Source organism: Microtus pennsylvanicus, chromosome 10 (genome assembly GCF_037038515.1).
Source record: "Microtus pennsylvanicus isolate mMicPen1 chromosome 10, mMicPen1.hap1, whole genome shotgun sequence".
NCBI lineage: Eukaryota > Metazoa > Chordata > Mammalia > Rodentia > Cricetidae > Microtus > Microtus pennsylvanicus.
Window position 1 is genome coordinate 84,567,739 of NC_134588.1, and position 18,470 is coordinate 84,586,208.

Consider the following 18,470-nt stretch of genomic DNA (forward strand, 5'->3'; position numbering starts at 1 on the left):
AAAAACTGGAAAACTTAAGACTTCTCATGGCCAGAATTTTATGATGCATTCAAGTCTCTAATTTCTATGTCACCCATTACAGCAGTGAAAAGCTAATGTCAAACCGTCTGTTTAGGTTGGTGAAATGAAACTGGAGCTTGTTGAATTACAGCCCAAATTGGAGGAGGCTAAAATTGAAAATGCACGCATGATGCAGGTAGGAAAGCAATATTTTTATTGATGTCAAAGGACAGGTGAGGTGTGAAAAACTACTCTTGAAACTACGTCTTAGGGAGGGGAGGGAGGAGGATGAGTGGGGGAGTGGGAGGGGAGTGGGAAGAGAGGAGGAAGTGTAAATTTTTGAATGGATAAATAAATAAAAAAATAAAAAAAGAAACTAAGTCTTAATTTTTTATCACAGCCTGTTATATCTAGGTGTCTATGGGCCCTTACTGGCCAACAAATCTTATGGAGGTAACACATTTCTGATTCTGAGCTTTTTGTTAACCTGTGGTTAATAGGGCATTACAGGGCAAATCTATTGAAGTTCTCTGTGTATGTGGATGTTTACATTTTAGGAGTCTTCCACAATAGTAGTTTTTCATATGGTTTTCTTTTCAGAAAGTCTCTAGTGTTAATTATCTCTTCCTGTATTAATTATCTCTCCCTGTATTTCTTCCTCTAACCTGACTTTTCATCCCCAACCCCATTTGACCTTTCCTGTTCCATTATTCCTCTTTCCCCCTTTGTATCACTATTTCTGTCTTCCCTTCTTTGAAATCTATTCCTTCTCCATCTTCTTATTAATTTACTGACATCTGTGGGTATTCTAAATGAGACAAACATATCTAAAGATTCAAAACTAACACCCACAAAAGACATAGGACCTTTGTCTTTCTGGGTCTGGGTGACCGACCACTCAGAATGATTGTTTCCGGCTCTACCCATTTGCCTTCAAACTTCACAACTTAATTTTTCTTAACAAACCTTTCTCCTATTCAAAATGATACGTTGAATTCCCTAATTCCCAAATAGTCTTTTGTCTCTAGGCTTGAAGAAACAATAGGCTACTTGAAAATGTGTTTCTATTTTCACCTTATTTCTTTTCTTTAGATTATTGAGATAGAGTCTGCACAAGTAGAGGCAAAAAGAAAATTTGTGAAATTGGATGAAGAGATTGCCAGTGGGAAGGCAGAAGAAGCCCAAGCTCTGAAGAATGAGTGTGAGAGCGATCTGGCTGAGGCGATCCCAGCCTTGGAAGCAGCTCTGTCTGCGCTAGACACACTTAAGGGAAGTATTTGAGTTTGCCACCTTGGGTTTCATCAACAAGGAAGCAATATACACATCTTTGGTTAATGGGCTATGGCTCCATTTTAAATTTTATATGACTCTATTTTATGTTTATTTTATATTAGGTTATATTGTTCATTTGTCAAGTTAAATGAAACATCTCAACAGTTCTTCTTTGATACAGTGTTATATTTACATATTTGCTTTTCCTTGGTTATGTATAATTTTCAATCAGGATAGTTTAGTGGAAATGCAGTGAATGGTCTTTGTAAAGCCCAAGAGGTTCTGCATGTGGGCCAGAAGGAAAGGGAAGAACAAATGTGTGGCTGCTTTTGCGGCTTCCTGCATATATGTGCATAGAAAACTGCAAAGTTGTATCTTATGCAGCTGTGAGTTGCACTTTCTGCTGTACATTGTGTCGTGTGTGACTTTTAAGGCTCTTTAGGCAAAACCAGAACACTTCACCCAACTGAACACGAGAGTCATGACCTGTTGACTAGGGAGGCTGAGAGTCACTTCACCTAACTGAACACGAGAGTCATGACCTGTTGACTAGGGAGGCTGAGAGTCACTTCACCTAACTGAACACGAGAGTCATGACCTGTTGACTAGGGAGGCTGAGAGCCACTTCACCAAACAGAACAGGGGAGTCATGACCTGTTGACCAGGGCGCCTGAGAGTATCCAGACCTTGTTGTTTGCCTGCTTCTTCAATCATTACCATAACTTTCCATGTGGGAGACTGACAAAACTATAAACTCAACAGCAAGACTGATATAGAAAAGATGGCCTGAAGGGGAAAGTCATTCAAAATGTTTGCCTTGGTCAAATGCACAGAGAACACAGGTAGATAACAAAAGACCTTAAGGCACCCTGTGAAGTCTCTTCCCATCAAGTTTGCCGTCCCTCCCAGTGAGGGCAACACAGTGTGTTAGCAAAACGCACTTGAGTGGTGAGCAGAGAAAGGAATGTGCTGATTCTTTGGGGAATTATAATCAATCAGGAAGTCAAAATTGCAACTCATTTCAAATATCTGGTCTCAGCAAATAAACTAATGAAATGAAATTTAAAATAAATCCATTTGATCCACAGAAAACCAAGCCATACAGAAATTCTAGGAATGGCAAATCAAGTCAATGGCTGTCAGGATATTGATATCACTAAATTTGAAATGAGTCTTAACACGAATCACAACATCATGAACACTCCAATAATAAAAACACACAATGAGATCTTTTACAAAACTCTTATGAACACCAGTGTTCATAAAACTAAGCCTTATACAGGAGGCATGTAGTCAATATGTTAGATGTAGTTAATATGGAGAACTTCCTGATGCAGTGCATGTTACATAACATCATTCAATGTCAAATTGATCAAATCAACCAATATCTTCAACTAACAATCGGGTGCTAGATAAATGGATCATCTGATTAACTTCTCTCATCTAGGCTGTCAAAGAACAGCTTTCACAAATGTACTTAAGGTCACAGTGCACAGATAGAATCCTCAAAACTCTGGATAAGACAAAATTGTTATAAAACAAAGCAGAATCCACTGCCCGGAGCCCATTGTTATCATTCTTTATGCTTCCTGCCACACTTAGAAGTCACGTGGCGCATATTTTCCCTGTGGAGGTTTGTCACCGCAGACGAATTTAACAAGATTTTGTTTATATTTTAAAAATTGTTTTTAGGTTATTTTAGTTTATGTGTATGGGTATTTTGCCTGCATATGTGTGTGTATTATGTCTGTCTGGTGCCTGCAGAGGTCAGAAGTGAATAAAAAAGGAAAAGACATGCCAGTTCTGGGTATGGTGGAGGGAAAAGTTTATTGTAGAAATACGGGAGAGCACAGTCAGAGGCAGGGACACGTGGGAGAGTCCAGAGTGGACATGACCAGACGGAGCTGGGACATGTGGGAGAGTCCAGAGTGGACATGGCCAGATGGAGCTGGGACATGTGGGAGAGTCCAGAGTGGACATGGCTGTAGTAATAAGGGCGGCGGGGCTGCGTCCCCAACACCCCAGCCGCCTGGCTAGCTTATGCCCGAAATAACAACACACAAACTGTATTCATTTAAACACTGCTTGGCCCTTTAGCTCTAGCCCTTACAGGCTAATTCTCACATCCCGATCAACCCATCTCTAATAATCTGTGAGCACTGGTCTTACCGGGAAAGATTCAGCATGTCTAACCTGGCGGCTTGCTTCATCGCGTGCGTCTGCCCGGGAGCGAGGCATGGTGTTTCTCTGAGGTGTCTGCTCTCCTCTCGGGAGTAGACGCCTCAGAGAGACGCCATGCTCTGATCGGGATATCAGAATTAGCCAGTAAGGGCTAGAGCTAATGGGCCAAGCAGTGATTAAAAGAATACAGTTTGTGTGTTGTTATTTTGGGGCAAAAGCTAGCCGAGCAGGCGGCTGGGGTGTTGGGGACGCAGCCCCGCCGCTCCTATCACTACACATGGCCAGACAGAGCTGGGACATGTGGGCGATGGGAAGGAAGAAGGAGACAGGAGAGAGGGGACCCAGTGCAGCAGACAGGAGGCCAAAGATATAAAAGGATGGGTAACCATAATATCTGGATTATGTAGGGAAAGCCCCTGAGGGAAGGGCAGCCCAGCCCCTGGGCTTGGAAAGTTCAGGGCAGAGGGCAGGGTATGCCAGCCATACAGCCTACCATACATAATAGGTAGGGACTGAAGGATGCCCGAGAACCTGACTGCCAGGGCCACTTTGATATATTAAGTAGGCTCCTCAGCCATTTGTCCTGGGTTTGAAACTTAACAAGAAGAGGGCATCAGATCCCCTGTAAGTGTGGGGTAAAGGATGATTGTAAGCCATCCTGTGGGTGCTGAGAACTGAACCCCAAAACAACTTGTTTTTAATAGAGACATCATTCCAGACAACCAATACCTTTTTTTTTTAAATTTTTCAAGACAGGGTCTCTCTATAGCTTTGGAGCCTGTCCTGGAACTAGCTCTTGTAGACCAGGCTGGCCTCGAACTCACAGAGATCTGCCTGCCTCTGCCTCCTTAGTGCTGGGATTAAAGGTGTGTGCCACCACCGCCCGGCCAAGACCATTTATTTAAGAAACTATTTTATCACTGTGTTCCAAGAACTTTAAGATTAATCTCTAATACAAGAGTCTTAGTCCCTTCAAATCCTGCCAGTTCAGGTCATTGGTCTAAGCCTCTGCTTTTGGTCAGAGTCTGCTGCTGTGTATTTCCTGCTATGCAGTATTATTAACATGAGTTAGGGCCCTAGTTGATTCTATTTAGTATAAGAAGTCAAGAAGTTTTAAGGAAATTTATGAATAAATAACAATTTATTGAAAGAACAATAGAAGATCTTAAGATCTTCTAAGAATAACACACAAAGACAAACCACAGAATGGTCTAAGAGAGGAACTGTTTCTCCAAGAATGAAGCCCACAGACCTTGTCTACAGAACTCCACGCTCACCCTTAGCAGTGAGACAAATTCCTCACACCACCCATTGTGTGAGTTCTAGTGAGACCTGGGGGCTGTGATAGTGGAACCTGTACCACATAGGGACCAAGATACCCACCAGCTTTCCGGCACTTGATCTATGATGAGATCAATATCAGCAATCATCTCAGAAGGACACTGGGATACTAAGACACCTGGTACTATCTTTCCTAAGGATAGACAGGTGGCAGATCGTACTTCTAACACATGCTTGTTGCTAGTTTACATCATTTTACAAGTGATTCTTTGGAGGGTTCCTAGCACTCAACACGTCTCCATCGGGACTTAGGCCTGGTCTCTGCTCCACTCTCAAGATGTTTATTTCCTAAAATTACTTTTTGTTTTTATTTTTGAGATAGCATCTCACTGTGTAACCCAGGCTGGCCACAGCTTATCACCCTTTCATTCACCTCCTGAATTCTGAGGTTATAGAAGAATACTGCTACACATAGCCCCAACATTATTTTTCTTTAATTCTCATTATTTAAAAGTAAGCTATTTTATAAGGATGTCTTCTTTTCTTTTGATATAGCCAGCTGATATTACAATTGTGAAATCAATGAAGAATCCTCCAGCTGGTGTTAAACTCGTTATGGCTGCTGTTTGTGTCATGAAAGATATAAAACCAGAAAAAATTTCAGATCCTTCAGGAACTGGGGGCAAGGTAATAACTGGGCACAGATTAAATCATATTATTGAATGGCAAAACAGAATTTGTTTTAACATTATCAAATTAAACACTAACAACCTGTAATCCAGGGGAAAAATATTGTTTTCCAGGTTTAATGGACTCATAACTAACTACAGAAAATGGTATCTGTCTATATTCTAGTAAATATGGTATCAGAAAGCTGTGGTTCCAGTTGTTTCTATTTTTTTCTCTGTCCATACAGACTTCCTGTTCTTATGTCAGTACATGTTGAGGCCTGTATTTAGTAGCTAAGATTGTAAGAATGTGACATATAGCCTTCAGGTCAATGATTAAAATTTTAATATTAAGTTTACATCCATGTTTAAAATACATCATTTTGCCGGGTGGTGGTGGCGCATGCCTTTAATCCCAGCACTCGGGAGGCAGAGGCAGGCGGATCTCTGTGAGTTCGAGACCAGCCTGGTCTACAGAGCTAGTTCCAGGACAGGCTCCAAAGCTACAGAAAAACCCTGTCTCGAAAAAACCAAAAAAATAAAATAAAATAAAATACATCATTTTTTACATATTTAACATGTTTTTGGGAGAAGAGTCTCTTTCTATTTTTTTTTAAACACAGGGTTTTACCCACAGCCCTGATTGCCCTGGAACACTGTAAGTACAAGTTAACCAGGCCAACCTTGAACTCACAGAGATTGACCTGCCCCCTTCTAGCACACTGGAACTAAAGGTGTGCACCACCACATCTGGCACGGGATGGGCCTTTATTTTCAAGAAGTTAAGATTTTTAAAAATATATAGACGCAAAAAAAAATAGACACTTTTCTGACTAGTATGTGCTTTTAATTGTATAACTAAGTACATTTCCATAAACTTCGTTTGTAGATATTGGATTACTGGGGACCTAGCAAAAAACTTCTGGGAGATATGAATTTTTTAAGAGATCTGAGAGAGTACGACAAGGACAATATTCCAGTAAGTTATATTGGAGTTTCTTCTCTAAATGCGACCTTGTCCTGATGTCAAAGAGCTTTAAAGTATTCACTGTCTGATAAGACATAAGGAGATAATGCTTTTTGTGAGATTAAGATAATTGATAAAGGAATACTAACATTTATTAATGGCTGTAGAATATATTTTTATAACAAAAAACACTTTCAGATTATTAGAAAGTCAATAAATTCCTATTTTAGTGTACTGTTGACTTGAAAAGTTCTCTAAATACCTTCATATAATAGTTCCTTTATTAGAAAATCTTGTTCATATTTACATAAAGAAGGTAACTTTTCATTTGAATTGTTATTTATTAATGTTAATTATTCTGTTTTCAAATGTTCTATCAATCCATAGTCTTGTTAGCATATTTGGAAGAGGCACCTTTCTTCAATATTTATAAATTTATATATTTTTATCATAAATATATTTGTTTCTGCTTTAATTATACTTTTACATAACTTTAAAAAAATCATTTTATTTATTTAGTGTGTGTGTGTTATAAGTGTGGGTACGTGTGCCATGACACTCAGGTAGAGGTCAAAGGATTGCTCTCTCCATCCGTCATGTGAGTGCTAGCGATTGAACCCAGATTACCAGGCCTGGCGGCAAGTGTCTTCTCAAGGGCCCTCAGTGTAACTCTTTAAAATCTAAATGTTTTCATTACCTATGATTTTCTTCCTCTTTGTGATTATGTGATGAATGCATTCGTCTTACAATCTAAATCTCTGCCATACAGGTGAGTGTTATGCAGAAGATCCGCAGTGAATACTTGACAAACCCCGAGTTTGATCCCCCTAAGGTTGCTAAGGCTTCTTCTGCAGCTGAGGGGCTGTGCAAGTGGATCATGGCCATGGAGGTGTACGACCGAGTCGCTAAGGTATTTATAGGACGTGCACACCCAATCCCGACTCAAACAGTCCCTTAAATAAAAACGTGAACTTTAAGTTTTAAATGTATTCCGTATTAGGTCCTTCAGAATTTCACTCAGCGAGTTTTGACTGTATTCACCTCCCCCAGCTCCTCACAGATCCATTCCCCTCCCCTGCCCACCCACCCAACTTTGTGTTCTCTTTGTCATTTTCTACCCACCAAGTCCAGCTTGTGCTGCCCATACGTTCTTAAATGTGTGGTCTTCCACCGGAGCTTGGTCAACCCCTGGTGGCAACACCCTTAAAGAAAATTGACCCTCCCTCTCCCAGTAGCTCTCGGTTGCCAGTAGCTCCTCAGCTGAAATGGATTTCATGTCCACTTCCCCTGTTCATCCTGGGATCTGGCCAACCTTGAGCTTGGTGGGCTCGTGCACGCTGCCACGGCTGCTGTGAGCTCACGTATGAAGCTGCTCTGCTGTATCAGAGGACACTGCTTCCTTTTCCTCATTTACCATTTCTGGCTCTTAGAATCGTTCTGCCCCCTCTTCTGTAATGATCCCCAAGTTTTAGGGCAGGCACAGTATATGTATCCAATTTAGAGCTAAGTATTCTGCCGGCTTTTATACTCTGTCATTTGTGAGTCTCTGTTAATGACCATTTCCTGCGCATGGAAGCTTCCTTGATGAAGGCTGAGAGATACACCACTCCACAAATACATCAGTGATTACGTTTAATACTCTGTTTATTTAGCAGACTAGCAGTTCTCCCCTAGACCTTTGATCCTAGCCACAAGTTCTTGACTGAACAATAGTGCATGCATGGGCTCATCTTGTGGAGTGGGCAGTAAACCCAGTCAGGAAGTGGCTGGTTATTCCATAATTTCTCTGTCATTATTACACCAGTGTCATGTCTCACCAAGGCTCATCCTTACTGTAGCTCACAGGGTTCACAGCTGGGTAAGACTGAGGGTTACTTTCTCCCTCTAGTGGTTTCACAGCACCTCCCAGCACTGCAGAAGTAGCCAATGGGATGGAGCTTCTCCAAGTTCTGTAACTCAAGTGCATGGCATCTTCAGCAGCAGGGGTCTTATCTAAGTCCTAGAGGGTAACCAATAGTGTTGGCACAGCCTGTAGTGTTCGGAGGTCTGTGGGACTTCACTGACCAACAGCTCCAAACAGCACCGGACTTCTGGTAGCTTGTACTGTCTAATAGAATAGGGCCACTGTTGTCCCACTGTACGATAAGTGCGTTATATATGTATTCTCTCTCTCTCTCTCTCTCTCTGTGTGTGTGTGTGTGTGTGTGTGTGTGAGAGAGAGAGAGAGAGAGAGAGAGAGAGAGAGAGAGAATGTAAACTTCTATAGTAGTAAATAGGTTTCTATATGATTTTTTAAGCCTTTAGAGTTAAAATTTGTATTCCTTTCCCTAACCTTCCCTCCCATCCCCCACCTCAATTTAAACCCTTTCTGTTCTATTCGTTCCCTTTTTCAAGACAGGGTTCCTCTGTATCTTTGGAGTCTGTCCTGGAACTATCTCTTATAGACCAGGCTGGCCTCGAACTCACAGAGATCCTCCTGCCTCTGCCTCCCGAGTTCTGGAATTAAAGACATGTGCCACCACCGCCTGGTCCCTTTAAGCTTTTAAATCAGTGCTTTCTATATCCCCTCCTTTGAAAGTCCAACTCTACCCCACCCCGTGGCCTCTTACTTATTCCCAGACCTCTGTGGGTATTCCAAATGAAACATACACATCTGAAGATTCAAAGCTAACACCTACAAATGAAGGAAAGCATGTAACTACCTTCATCTTTCTGAGTCTGGCTCACCTTCCTCACAATGATTGTTTCTAGCTCCATCCAGTTCATTCATTAAGAATATTCATTAAGAATTAAGAATAATTTCTTTTCTTTTTTTGTTTTTGTTTTTGTTTTTGAGACAGGGTTTCTCTGTAATGTTGGAGCCTGTCCTGGAAACTAGTTCTTGTAGACCAGGTTGGCCTCGAACTCAGAGATCCGCCTGCCCCTGCCTCCAGAGTGCTGGGATTAAAGGCGTGCGCTATCACCGCCTGGCTAATTTCATTATCCTTAATAGCTGGATAATACTCCATTATGAAAATATAGCACATTTTCCTTGTCTGTTCATCAGTTGGGACTACATGATAAGAGGAAAAGCTCAACTAGTTGTCCTCTAACTTCCACGTGTGTGCTGTGGCATGCTGTGCCTGCACCCATCCTGCACACGTGCACAGACACGCCCATACAAATAAATAAATGGAACTTAAGAACTTCAATTATCTTAAAGGTTCTAAGTGAGTTGATCCATCAGTGTAAGAAGATCCAGTATGGCTAAATTCAGAGTGAAGGAATATCCCTTGAAGTAATGGCTTGAATTCAGCAGGGATTTTTTTTTTAATGGAATATACAAATGGCCCAGATTCCTGGGAAATCAAGAGAATTTAGTTAAGAGTGTTTTACAAATTTGTCTAGTAAAGGAACATAAAAACACAGGCATCACTTGAATATACCCAGGAAACGAGGAGCATATGCTAAAGGAGAGATGGAACTATTGGTAGCGTGTACTAGAATAAGCTCAAGGCACAGAATGACCAGGCTGCCCCCATTAGCATATGCTGAGAGTGAGGTAGGCGCTTTTGAGTTTGAGTTTATGGAGCAGGGTCTTGTGTAGATCTGCTCAGGGAGTAAAACAGATTCTGTCTAGGATCTCCTACTGAACTTACTTCTCCCCACGGAGTAGGGTCATGACAGGTCTGCTTTCGCCCAGTTCAGTTCAGTTCCAGAGGCCCCACAGCGTTTCTTCCCTGTCTGTACCTCTGCTTGCCATTTCCATACCAGTGCAGCTGTTCCGTGTCAGCACACGAAGGTGATGGAAAGACTTTAGCAATGCCTTCTCTGAAGTCAAAACTGGAAGGGGAGTTTTCTGGCATCTTCATTCTTCCTTAGAATTTTAGCCCAGAGAAGAGACATTTTGAATCTGCTAAGTGTTTCTTACTGCCGTCTTTACCTCTAACTAGTATCTCCGTGAGTTACAGTGACTCTCCAGAAGGGCTGGGATTACCCACTTTCTGACTGGCCCAGATTCTATTCTCTGATCATCTTCTAATATTTTTTGTACCAGTGACTTATGGCATGATTCAGTGATGGAGTTAACTAAAGCTTATTCTTGATATTCTAAGGGCACAAAAATAGCAATTTTAAAAATCATTTTTCTCTTCAACAAAAAAAGTGTCTTTTTAAGAGTTCTTGAGGAAATTTTAATTTAGTGAAGCTTACTACAAAACTTTTCTGTCTTTGTATTTTTACTATCATAGTCTTAATCACTCCAAGGCCAGCGTGATCTTGGTGTGACTTGGAAGAAGGCCACAGACTTAGGAAGAAAAATAAAAATTTAAAAACCATTAAAACCAAAACAAACAAACAAAAAACTTAAATAGAAACAGAACGAGAACCCAGGTATGGTGGTTGATGTCTCTAATATCTGCGCTTGGGAGACTGAGGCAAGGGAATTTGTCATGAGTTTGAGAGAAATATGGTGAGTTCAAGACAGATGAACCAAGCTCGTGGGAACTCATGAACTCAGACTGACAGCTGTGGAGCCTCCAAAGTACCCAAATAAACCTTCTGCATATAGGATACAGTTGTATAACTTGGTCTATCTGAGGCCCCTGACAGTAGGATCAGGAACTATGCCTGGTTTATGAGCTTGCTTGTTGGAGCCTATTCCCTATGGTGGGATGCCATGCTCAGCCTTGGCAGGGGGAAGGGGCTTGGTCCTGCCCCAACTTAATGGGTCAGGCTTTGTTGACTCCCCATGGGAGCCCTCACCCTTTGGGAGGAGTGGATAGGGAGTGGGCTGGGGGAAAAGTGGGGGGCAGAAGGAGAAGTGAGAGAGAGAACTGTGGTTGTAATGTAAAATGAAATTTTAAAAAGTAAATAAAAATCATAAAAAAGAATCTGTCTCAAAAGAGCAATCAACAAGTTAAACGAAAAGGAAGAAACAGAATCACCTGGATCCCTCTCCCCATTTTCAGTTGATTGGCAACTTCTCATTATTTTAAAACACATTGCTGTATATTGTGATACTCTTTACATTAAAATGCTTTGTAATTTTTTTACATACTATAGTTTACAAAACCAAATGATTTGTATATTTTTGAAGTATATAGGTGTTTTGTTTTATGTAAGATTTAAATACTTATTATGTATAATTTATTGTTATATCCCATGTCTGACCCATAACATCTAACTTTTATATAGAACACACAGTATCTGCATATTGTTCCCAAACAGGTGGTGGCTCCTAAGAAAGCTCGCTTATCAGAGGCGCAAAAGTCCTTAGCTGAGACAATGGAGCTTTTGAATCAGAAGAGGGCAGAACTTGCGGAAGTAGAACATCATCTGGAAAATTTACAGAAGATTTTTCTCGAGAAAACAGAGGAGAAGGCAGCTTTGGAAGATCAGGTGGAACTGTGTGCTAAGAAGCTGGAACGCGCCTCAAAGCTAATAGGAGGACTGGGAGGAGAGAAATCAAGGTAGAGCCTGCCGCTTCTAACAAGAGCTAAGGGTAACAGGCTTGGGGGGACAATTATTGGTTGTTGGTCACAGTTACAGTGGCTGACTGAGAAGAGCAGGCATGTTGTCAAGCACCTGGCTGGGACTCTCCAAAGGAGCAAGCTGAGAGTTGAGGATAGTATTTATAACTTGTTTTCAAAAATAATAATAATAATAAACCAGAGAGGGGAGGAGGAGGAGAAAAGAAAACGCAATTTTAACAGTTTTTAATCTAAGTGGTAATTGTTGGTTTAATTTTATCTGTTTGTTGGCCTGCATGTACGTCTGTGCACCACATACATACCTGGTACCTGTGCAGGCCAGGAGAGGGTGTTGGATCCCCTGAGCTATAGTTACATATAGATATGAGCTACCATGTGGACGTTGTAAACTGAACCCTATCCTACGTAATGTGCTGGCTTTGTGGGAGCCTAGCCAATTTGGATGTTTACCTTCCTAGATATAGACGGAGGGGGGAGGACCTAGGACTTACCACAGGGCAGGGAACCCTGACTGCTCTTTGGACTGGAGAGGGAGGGGAAAAGAAGTGGGGGGAAGGGGAGAAGGGTGGGAGGAGGGGGAGAAGGGTGGGAGGAGGGGGAGAAGGGTGGGAGGAGGGGGAGAAGGGTGGGAGGAGGGGGAGGGAAATGGGAGGCTGGGAGGAGGTGGAAACTTGTTTTCTTTTTTCTCATTTTCTCAATTAAAAAAAAAAGATTTAAAAAAAAAAAGAAGAGCAGCCAGTGCTTTTAACCACCGAGCCTTCCCTCCAGCCAGCCCTTCCCCATACAATCGTCTGTTATTATTTGGTTTTGCCTTTGGTTTGTTGCACAGATGGTCTCAAGCTGCCAATGACCTTCAAATAACATATGAGAACTTAACTGGTGATGTCTTAGTGTCAGCAGGAGTAATAGCTTACCTTGGCGCCTTCACTTCTGGATTCCGACAAGAGTGCACAGAAAACTGGAGCATGTTGTGCAAGGTACCAGGTTTACACTTAGTAAATGTTGTTTTAGAGCAGAATTCTATGTGTATTTGGAAAATGTGACGGTGATTAAGACAGTGAAAGGAAGAACGCTAAAAATATGGAAAAGTTCTCTCTCTTTTTCTTCCTTCCTCTTCTTTAACTTGTAAAATACTCTCAAAATCCAACTTTCAATGCAGTTTTTTACAATCCTTAGTTATAGCAATTAAATATGTTTAATTTTATGAACTTAATATTTCAATTAATAATGTGAAAAAGACCATCAGACTCTTGTTTCTTTCTTACAGGAGAAAAAAATCCCATGTTCAGAGGAGTTCTCACTGAGTAAAACGTTGGGTGACCCAGTAAAAATTAGGGCTTGGAATATTGCCGGGTTGCCAACAGATGCATTCTCCATAGACAACGGTGTGATTGTTAATAATTCCAGACGATGGTAAGGAACATAAGGGGTCTCCTTGCATTTCTGTGGAAGTCTTCAAAAATCTTTAAAAGTTGAAAGACTTATACAGAAGCACCAGTGTGATGAGTCACCCCTAGACTCTACGGTTACCACTGTGTTTTATTTGCTGCTTAATCACGAATCCATCTAGATGTCTGCTAACCCATCTTTCTAAATGTATTTACCGATGAGCTGCAGATATATGTTTTCTTCTTAGCCACTTCCAACATGCATATTGTCGACTATATCAATATCAGCTTTTGTATTTTTTTGTTTGAGGTAAAAAATTATATATAACAAAATAGGAAAACTCAAATGTACCATTTAGCGAGTTCAAAAGAGTATACACCTGTGCATACATCCAGATGCAGGGCAAGGCTACCTCCTACATACCTCCTTTAAATTCCTTTCCTGCTCTCATCCCACTCAGGAAATCATCATTCCAATTACTTCTCAATGTAGATTAGTTATGCCTGTTGTAGAACATCATCTCTACTTCTTGAAACGTATATGAAACATCTTCCTCTCTGCAGAAATGTTTTCAAATTCATCCATGTTACTCCATGTATGCGTACATTGTTTCAGGGAGGATTATATTTCATTGTATAAACACATCAGCATTTATGAGTCCACCATTTGTTCAGTTATCCTATCAAATTAAGGATTTCTAAATCATTCTTGCCTGCTTCTCTATTTATAAAATGGGGCAATAATTGTGCCTAAATCAGGATGTTGTGAGGACTTAAAATAGGACCCCATATTCACTCAGATGAATATGAGAGCCCAAGAGTATAATCATGGCATGCTTTAGAAATGAGAAGACTTGGCCAGGCGGTGGTGGCGCACGCCTTTAATCCCAGCACTTGGGAGGCAGAGGCAGGTGGATCTCTGTGAGTTCGAGGCTAGCCTGGTCTACAAGAGCTAGTTCCAGGACAGGCCCCAAAGCTACAGAGAAACCCTGTCTCAAAGAACAAAAACAAACAAACAAAAAAAGAAATGAGAGGATTTAAAATTGAATGATAATGTGGCAGAATAACCACTGAAGAGACTCTTTTTCAAAGAGAGTAATTTTCTAAATATTAGAAATTGCTCCTCATATTAAAGTTGATTATAATACCCATTTCTCTTCTGCAGCCTCCACTCTCCAGCAGGTCCCAGGTTGAGTCGCCACTGTTCTATTCTCTCCTAATTAATTATATACTCTTTTAAAAAATAGGTTTATTTGTTTTATTGCATGAATGTTTGCTTGCATGTATTTCTATGACCCACATGCATGCCTAGTTGCCTGTAGAGGCCAGAAAAGTGTGTTTGGTCCCCTGGAACTGGAGCCACAGGCACTTGTAAGCCGCCACATGGGTCCTTGGAAGGAGCAGCAAATGCTCTCATTCATTGAGCCGTCACTCCAGCCACCAATTATACATTATCAAACACAAAGCTTTTATTTACTGTCCTAGAAAAGCATTCCTAAATAGATTTTAATATATGCTAGGTGTGGGCTCTCGCTCTACACAGCTTCACTCACAAACTTGTAAGAATCATTTATTAGCTGGTATTTTTTTATATTAAACTTGTAGCAAATGTTTTGTACCGTTATTTCTCTCATTACAGAAACTGATGGCACGTGTTAAGACTGCTGTGATGTCAATGCTATTGAAAACAGCACAGCTCACAGACTCACAAATTCCTAGTTCGTCTAACACTAGTTAGGTCTAGTTTTAGAATCTTGGAATTTGGGCTAATGTGAGACTGAATTTTTTCATTTATAAGAATAAAATTCTTTTTATTTTTAAAATTATTCTCTTGACAATTTCATAAATGTATATAAAATATTCTGGTCCCACTCATCCTTTTACTGTCTCTTATCCTCCCCCACCACTAGTCCTCTCCCAGCTCCTCCCACCACCATTCCCCCAAGCTCCTCCCACCACCAGTCCTCCAGCTCCTCCCACCATCAGTCCCCCAAGCTCCTCCCACCACCAGTCCCCCAGCTCCTCCCACCATCAGTCCCCCCAGCTCCTCCCACCACCAGTCCTCCCCAGTTCCTCCCACCACCAGTCCCCCAGCTCCTCCCACCACCATTCCCCCAGCTCCTCCCACCATCAGTCCTCCCCAGTTCCTCCCACCACCAGTCCCCCAGCTCCTCCCACCATCAGTCCTCCCCAGTTCCTCCCACCACCAGTCCCCCAGCTCCTCCCACCACCATTCCCCCAGCTCCTCCCACCACCATTCCTCCCCAGCTCCTCCCACCACCAGTCCCCCAGCTCCTCCCACCACCATTCCTCCCCAGCTCCTCCCACCACCATTCCCCCAGCTCCTCCCACCATCAGTCCTCCCCAGTTCCTCCCACCACCAGTCCCCCAGCTCCTCCCACCACCATTCCCCCAGCTCCTCCCACCACCATTCCTCCCCAGCTCCTCCCACCACCAGTCCCCCAGCTCCTCCCACCACCATTCCTCCCCAGCTCCTCCCACCACCATTCCCCCAGTTCCTCCCACCATCAGTCCTCCCCAGCTCCTCCCACCACCATTCCCCCAGCTCCTCCCACCATCAGTCCTCCCCAGTTCCTCCCACCACCACTCCCCCAAGCTCCTCCCACCACCAGTCCTCCCCAGTTCCTCCCACCACCAGTCCCCCAAGCTCCTCCCACCACCATTCCCCCAGCTCCTCCCACCATCAGTCCTCCCCAGCTCCTCCCACCACCACTCCCCCAAGCTCCTCCCACCACCAGTCCTCCCCAGTTCCTCCCACCACCAGTCCTCCCCAGTTCCTCCCACCACCAGTCCCCCAAGCTCCTCCCACCACCAGTCCCCCAGCTCCTCCCACCACCATTCCCCCAGCTCCTCCCACCATCAGTCCTCCCCAGTTCCTCCCACCACCAGTCCCCCAGTTCCTCCCACCACCAGTCCCCCAGCTCCTCCCACCACCATTCCCCCAGCTCCTCCCACCACCATTCCTCCCCAGCTCCTCCCACCACCAGTCCCCCAGCTCCTCCCACCACCATTCCTCCCCAGCTCCTCCCACCACCAGTCCCCCAGCTCCTCCCACCATCAGTCCTCCCCAGCTCCTCCCACCACCATTCCCCCAGCTCCTCCCACCATCAGTCCTCCCCAGTTCCTCCCACCACCATTCCTCCCCAGCTCCTCCCACCACCATTCCCCCAGCTCCTCCCACCACCATTCCCCCCCAGCTCCTCCCACCACCATTCCCCCAGCTCCTCCCACCACCATTCCCCTAGCTCCTCCCACCATCAGTCCTCCCCAGTTCCTCCCACCACCAGTCCCCCAAGCTCCTCCCACCACCAGTCCTCCCCAGTTCCTCCCACCACCAGTCCCCCAGCTCCTCCCACCACCATTCCCCCAGCTCCTCCCACCACCATTCCTCCCCAGCTCCTCCCACCATCATACATTCCCCTTTTTGTTTTTGCTTTGTGACACCCAATTTAGCCAAGGGCACTTTTTCTACTTTTTATTTTAATTTAAATTTTTAATTTTTTTAGCATTGCATATATGAATACTGTGTGTGTATATATGTGTGTGTGTGTGTATATATGTGTGTATATATATATATTATATACTGTATATTCTCCCCCTTCTCCTCCTCCTGTGTTCCCCTCTCTTGCAAATTGATGACCTCTTCTTTAGTTAATATTGTTACATACCTATACATAAATAATCACAGGGATTTTGTGAAGATAAATCTTGATGCAAAATATTTTGTAACAGCTGATGGCAACATTTAATTAAATTGAATAGATTTTAAGAAACTGTAGCATTTACGTGTTCCTCTTGTAATTTTCTTCTTAATCTCTAGGCCTTTAATGATTGACCCCCAGGGTCAAGCCAATAAGTGGATCAAAAACTCAGAGAAAGAAAACCAGCTTAGTGTTATTAAGCTCTCAGATACGGACTACATGAGAACTCTGGAGAACTGCATTCAGTTTGGAAGTCCACTCCTGCTGGAAAATGTTGGTGAAGAGCTGGACCCCTCTTTGGAGCCGCTGTTACTTAGACAAACTTTTAAACAAGGTAGAACTAAATGATTGGATTATTTTGAGGCATGAAAGAAAAACAATACATAAGCTTAATAGTGATGATGATGATGATGATGATGATGATGATGATGATGTAGAACTCCTGTAGTGTTATTATGTAGGCAAAGAAAGCAGCTTTCAGAGTGACCTCGACCGGGCACCCTAAGATCAGCACTTTGCTCTCCTTTTTTGCTTTAGCCAGTACTACCCGGAATAGCTCTGTTGAGAGCATGACACGATTGAAGCCAGACCAAAACCCCTATCTTATGATCACTGACCTCAGAAAGTCAAGATTAGGACTTAGTTCTGAGTAATGACAAGAGTGTGGGCCAGAGTTGGACACAGGTAAACATTACCCACGACGTAGCTTCCTGCTGATGAGCATTGGTGAACTTTAATCATACAAAAATCTTGGAATCACTGTTAAAATTTGATAGAAAAAACTCAAAAAGTATCTTGATCTACAAAAGTCCATGACAAGGGAGACGATGTCTGTGCTGCTCCAGGATGAGCCCTGCTGTGTCATTGCTTACCCGTCTCTACCCCACTGCATTTGTCCCCTGTTTTCCCTTCCAGCCTGCTTAGGTTTCTTTTCTTATAGCTTAGGTGAGGCCTTATGAGTACATAGGAAAAGAGACTAAGTAACTTTGGCTCATTGATTATCTGCTTTTTTCCCTGAAATATAGGTGGTATTGATTGCATCCGGCTTGGTGAAATCATTATTGAATATTCTTTTGATTTTAAGTTTTATATCACCACAAAATTGAGAAACCCACACTACATGCCAGAGCTGGCCACAAAAGTGTCCTTGCTCAACTTCATGATAACACCGGAAGGGCTTGAAGACCAGTTACTGGGCATTGTTGTTGCAAAGGAGAGGTATGTGGTTTAGAGAATATCTGTAAGCCTTTAGCATTTTTGTTTTGTAACTATTTTGAAAAGACTAAAGTTTATGTTTTGTCATTATAAGTAAAGCAATTATATAATCCTTTAAAATGGCCTTTCAGTAATAACTTTTAGGCCAGGTCATGTTATATTGGCCTTTTATTATAAATGAGATTCAGAATACATACTGTGACTTCTATCAAACTGAGCTAGAAATTTTATCCATAGTAATATAGGCCATAGATATAATCAGATATGTATTCGAAGACTTCTATACAGAATATTAAATTTAGAAA

At 42.6% G+C, this 18,470-nt stretch overlaps 1 protein-coding gene across 1 annotated transcript in view; it reads left to right on the plus strand.

Moving 5' to 3' along the window:
* Positions 1 to 18,470, plus strand: part of Dnah12 (dynein axonemal heavy chain 12) — a 159,293-nt gene that overhangs the window by 99,139 nt on the left and 41,684 nt on the right. Inside the window, exons 49-58 of the mRNA XM_075988847.1 lie at positions 116 to 196; positions 1,093 to 1,273; positions 5,294 to 5,421; positions 6,292 to 6,381; positions 7,139 to 7,279; positions 11,578 to 11,819; positions 12,670 to 12,817; positions 13,108 to 13,253; positions 17,070 to 17,284; positions 17,976 to 18,168. Of these exons, the coding sequence (XP_075844962.1) occupies positions 116 to 196; positions 1,093 to 1,273; positions 5,294 to 5,421; positions 6,292 to 6,381; positions 7,139 to 7,279; positions 11,578 to 11,819; positions 12,670 to 12,817; positions 13,108 to 13,253; positions 17,070 to 17,284; positions 17,976 to 18,168 (1,565 nt within the window). The remainder of the gene's footprint in view (positions 1 to 115; positions 197 to 1,092; positions 1,274 to 5,293; positions 5,422 to 6,291; positions 6,382 to 7,138; positions 7,280 to 11,577; positions 11,820 to 12,669; positions 12,818 to 13,107; positions 13,254 to 17,069; positions 17,285 to 17,975; positions 18,169 to 18,470) is intronic.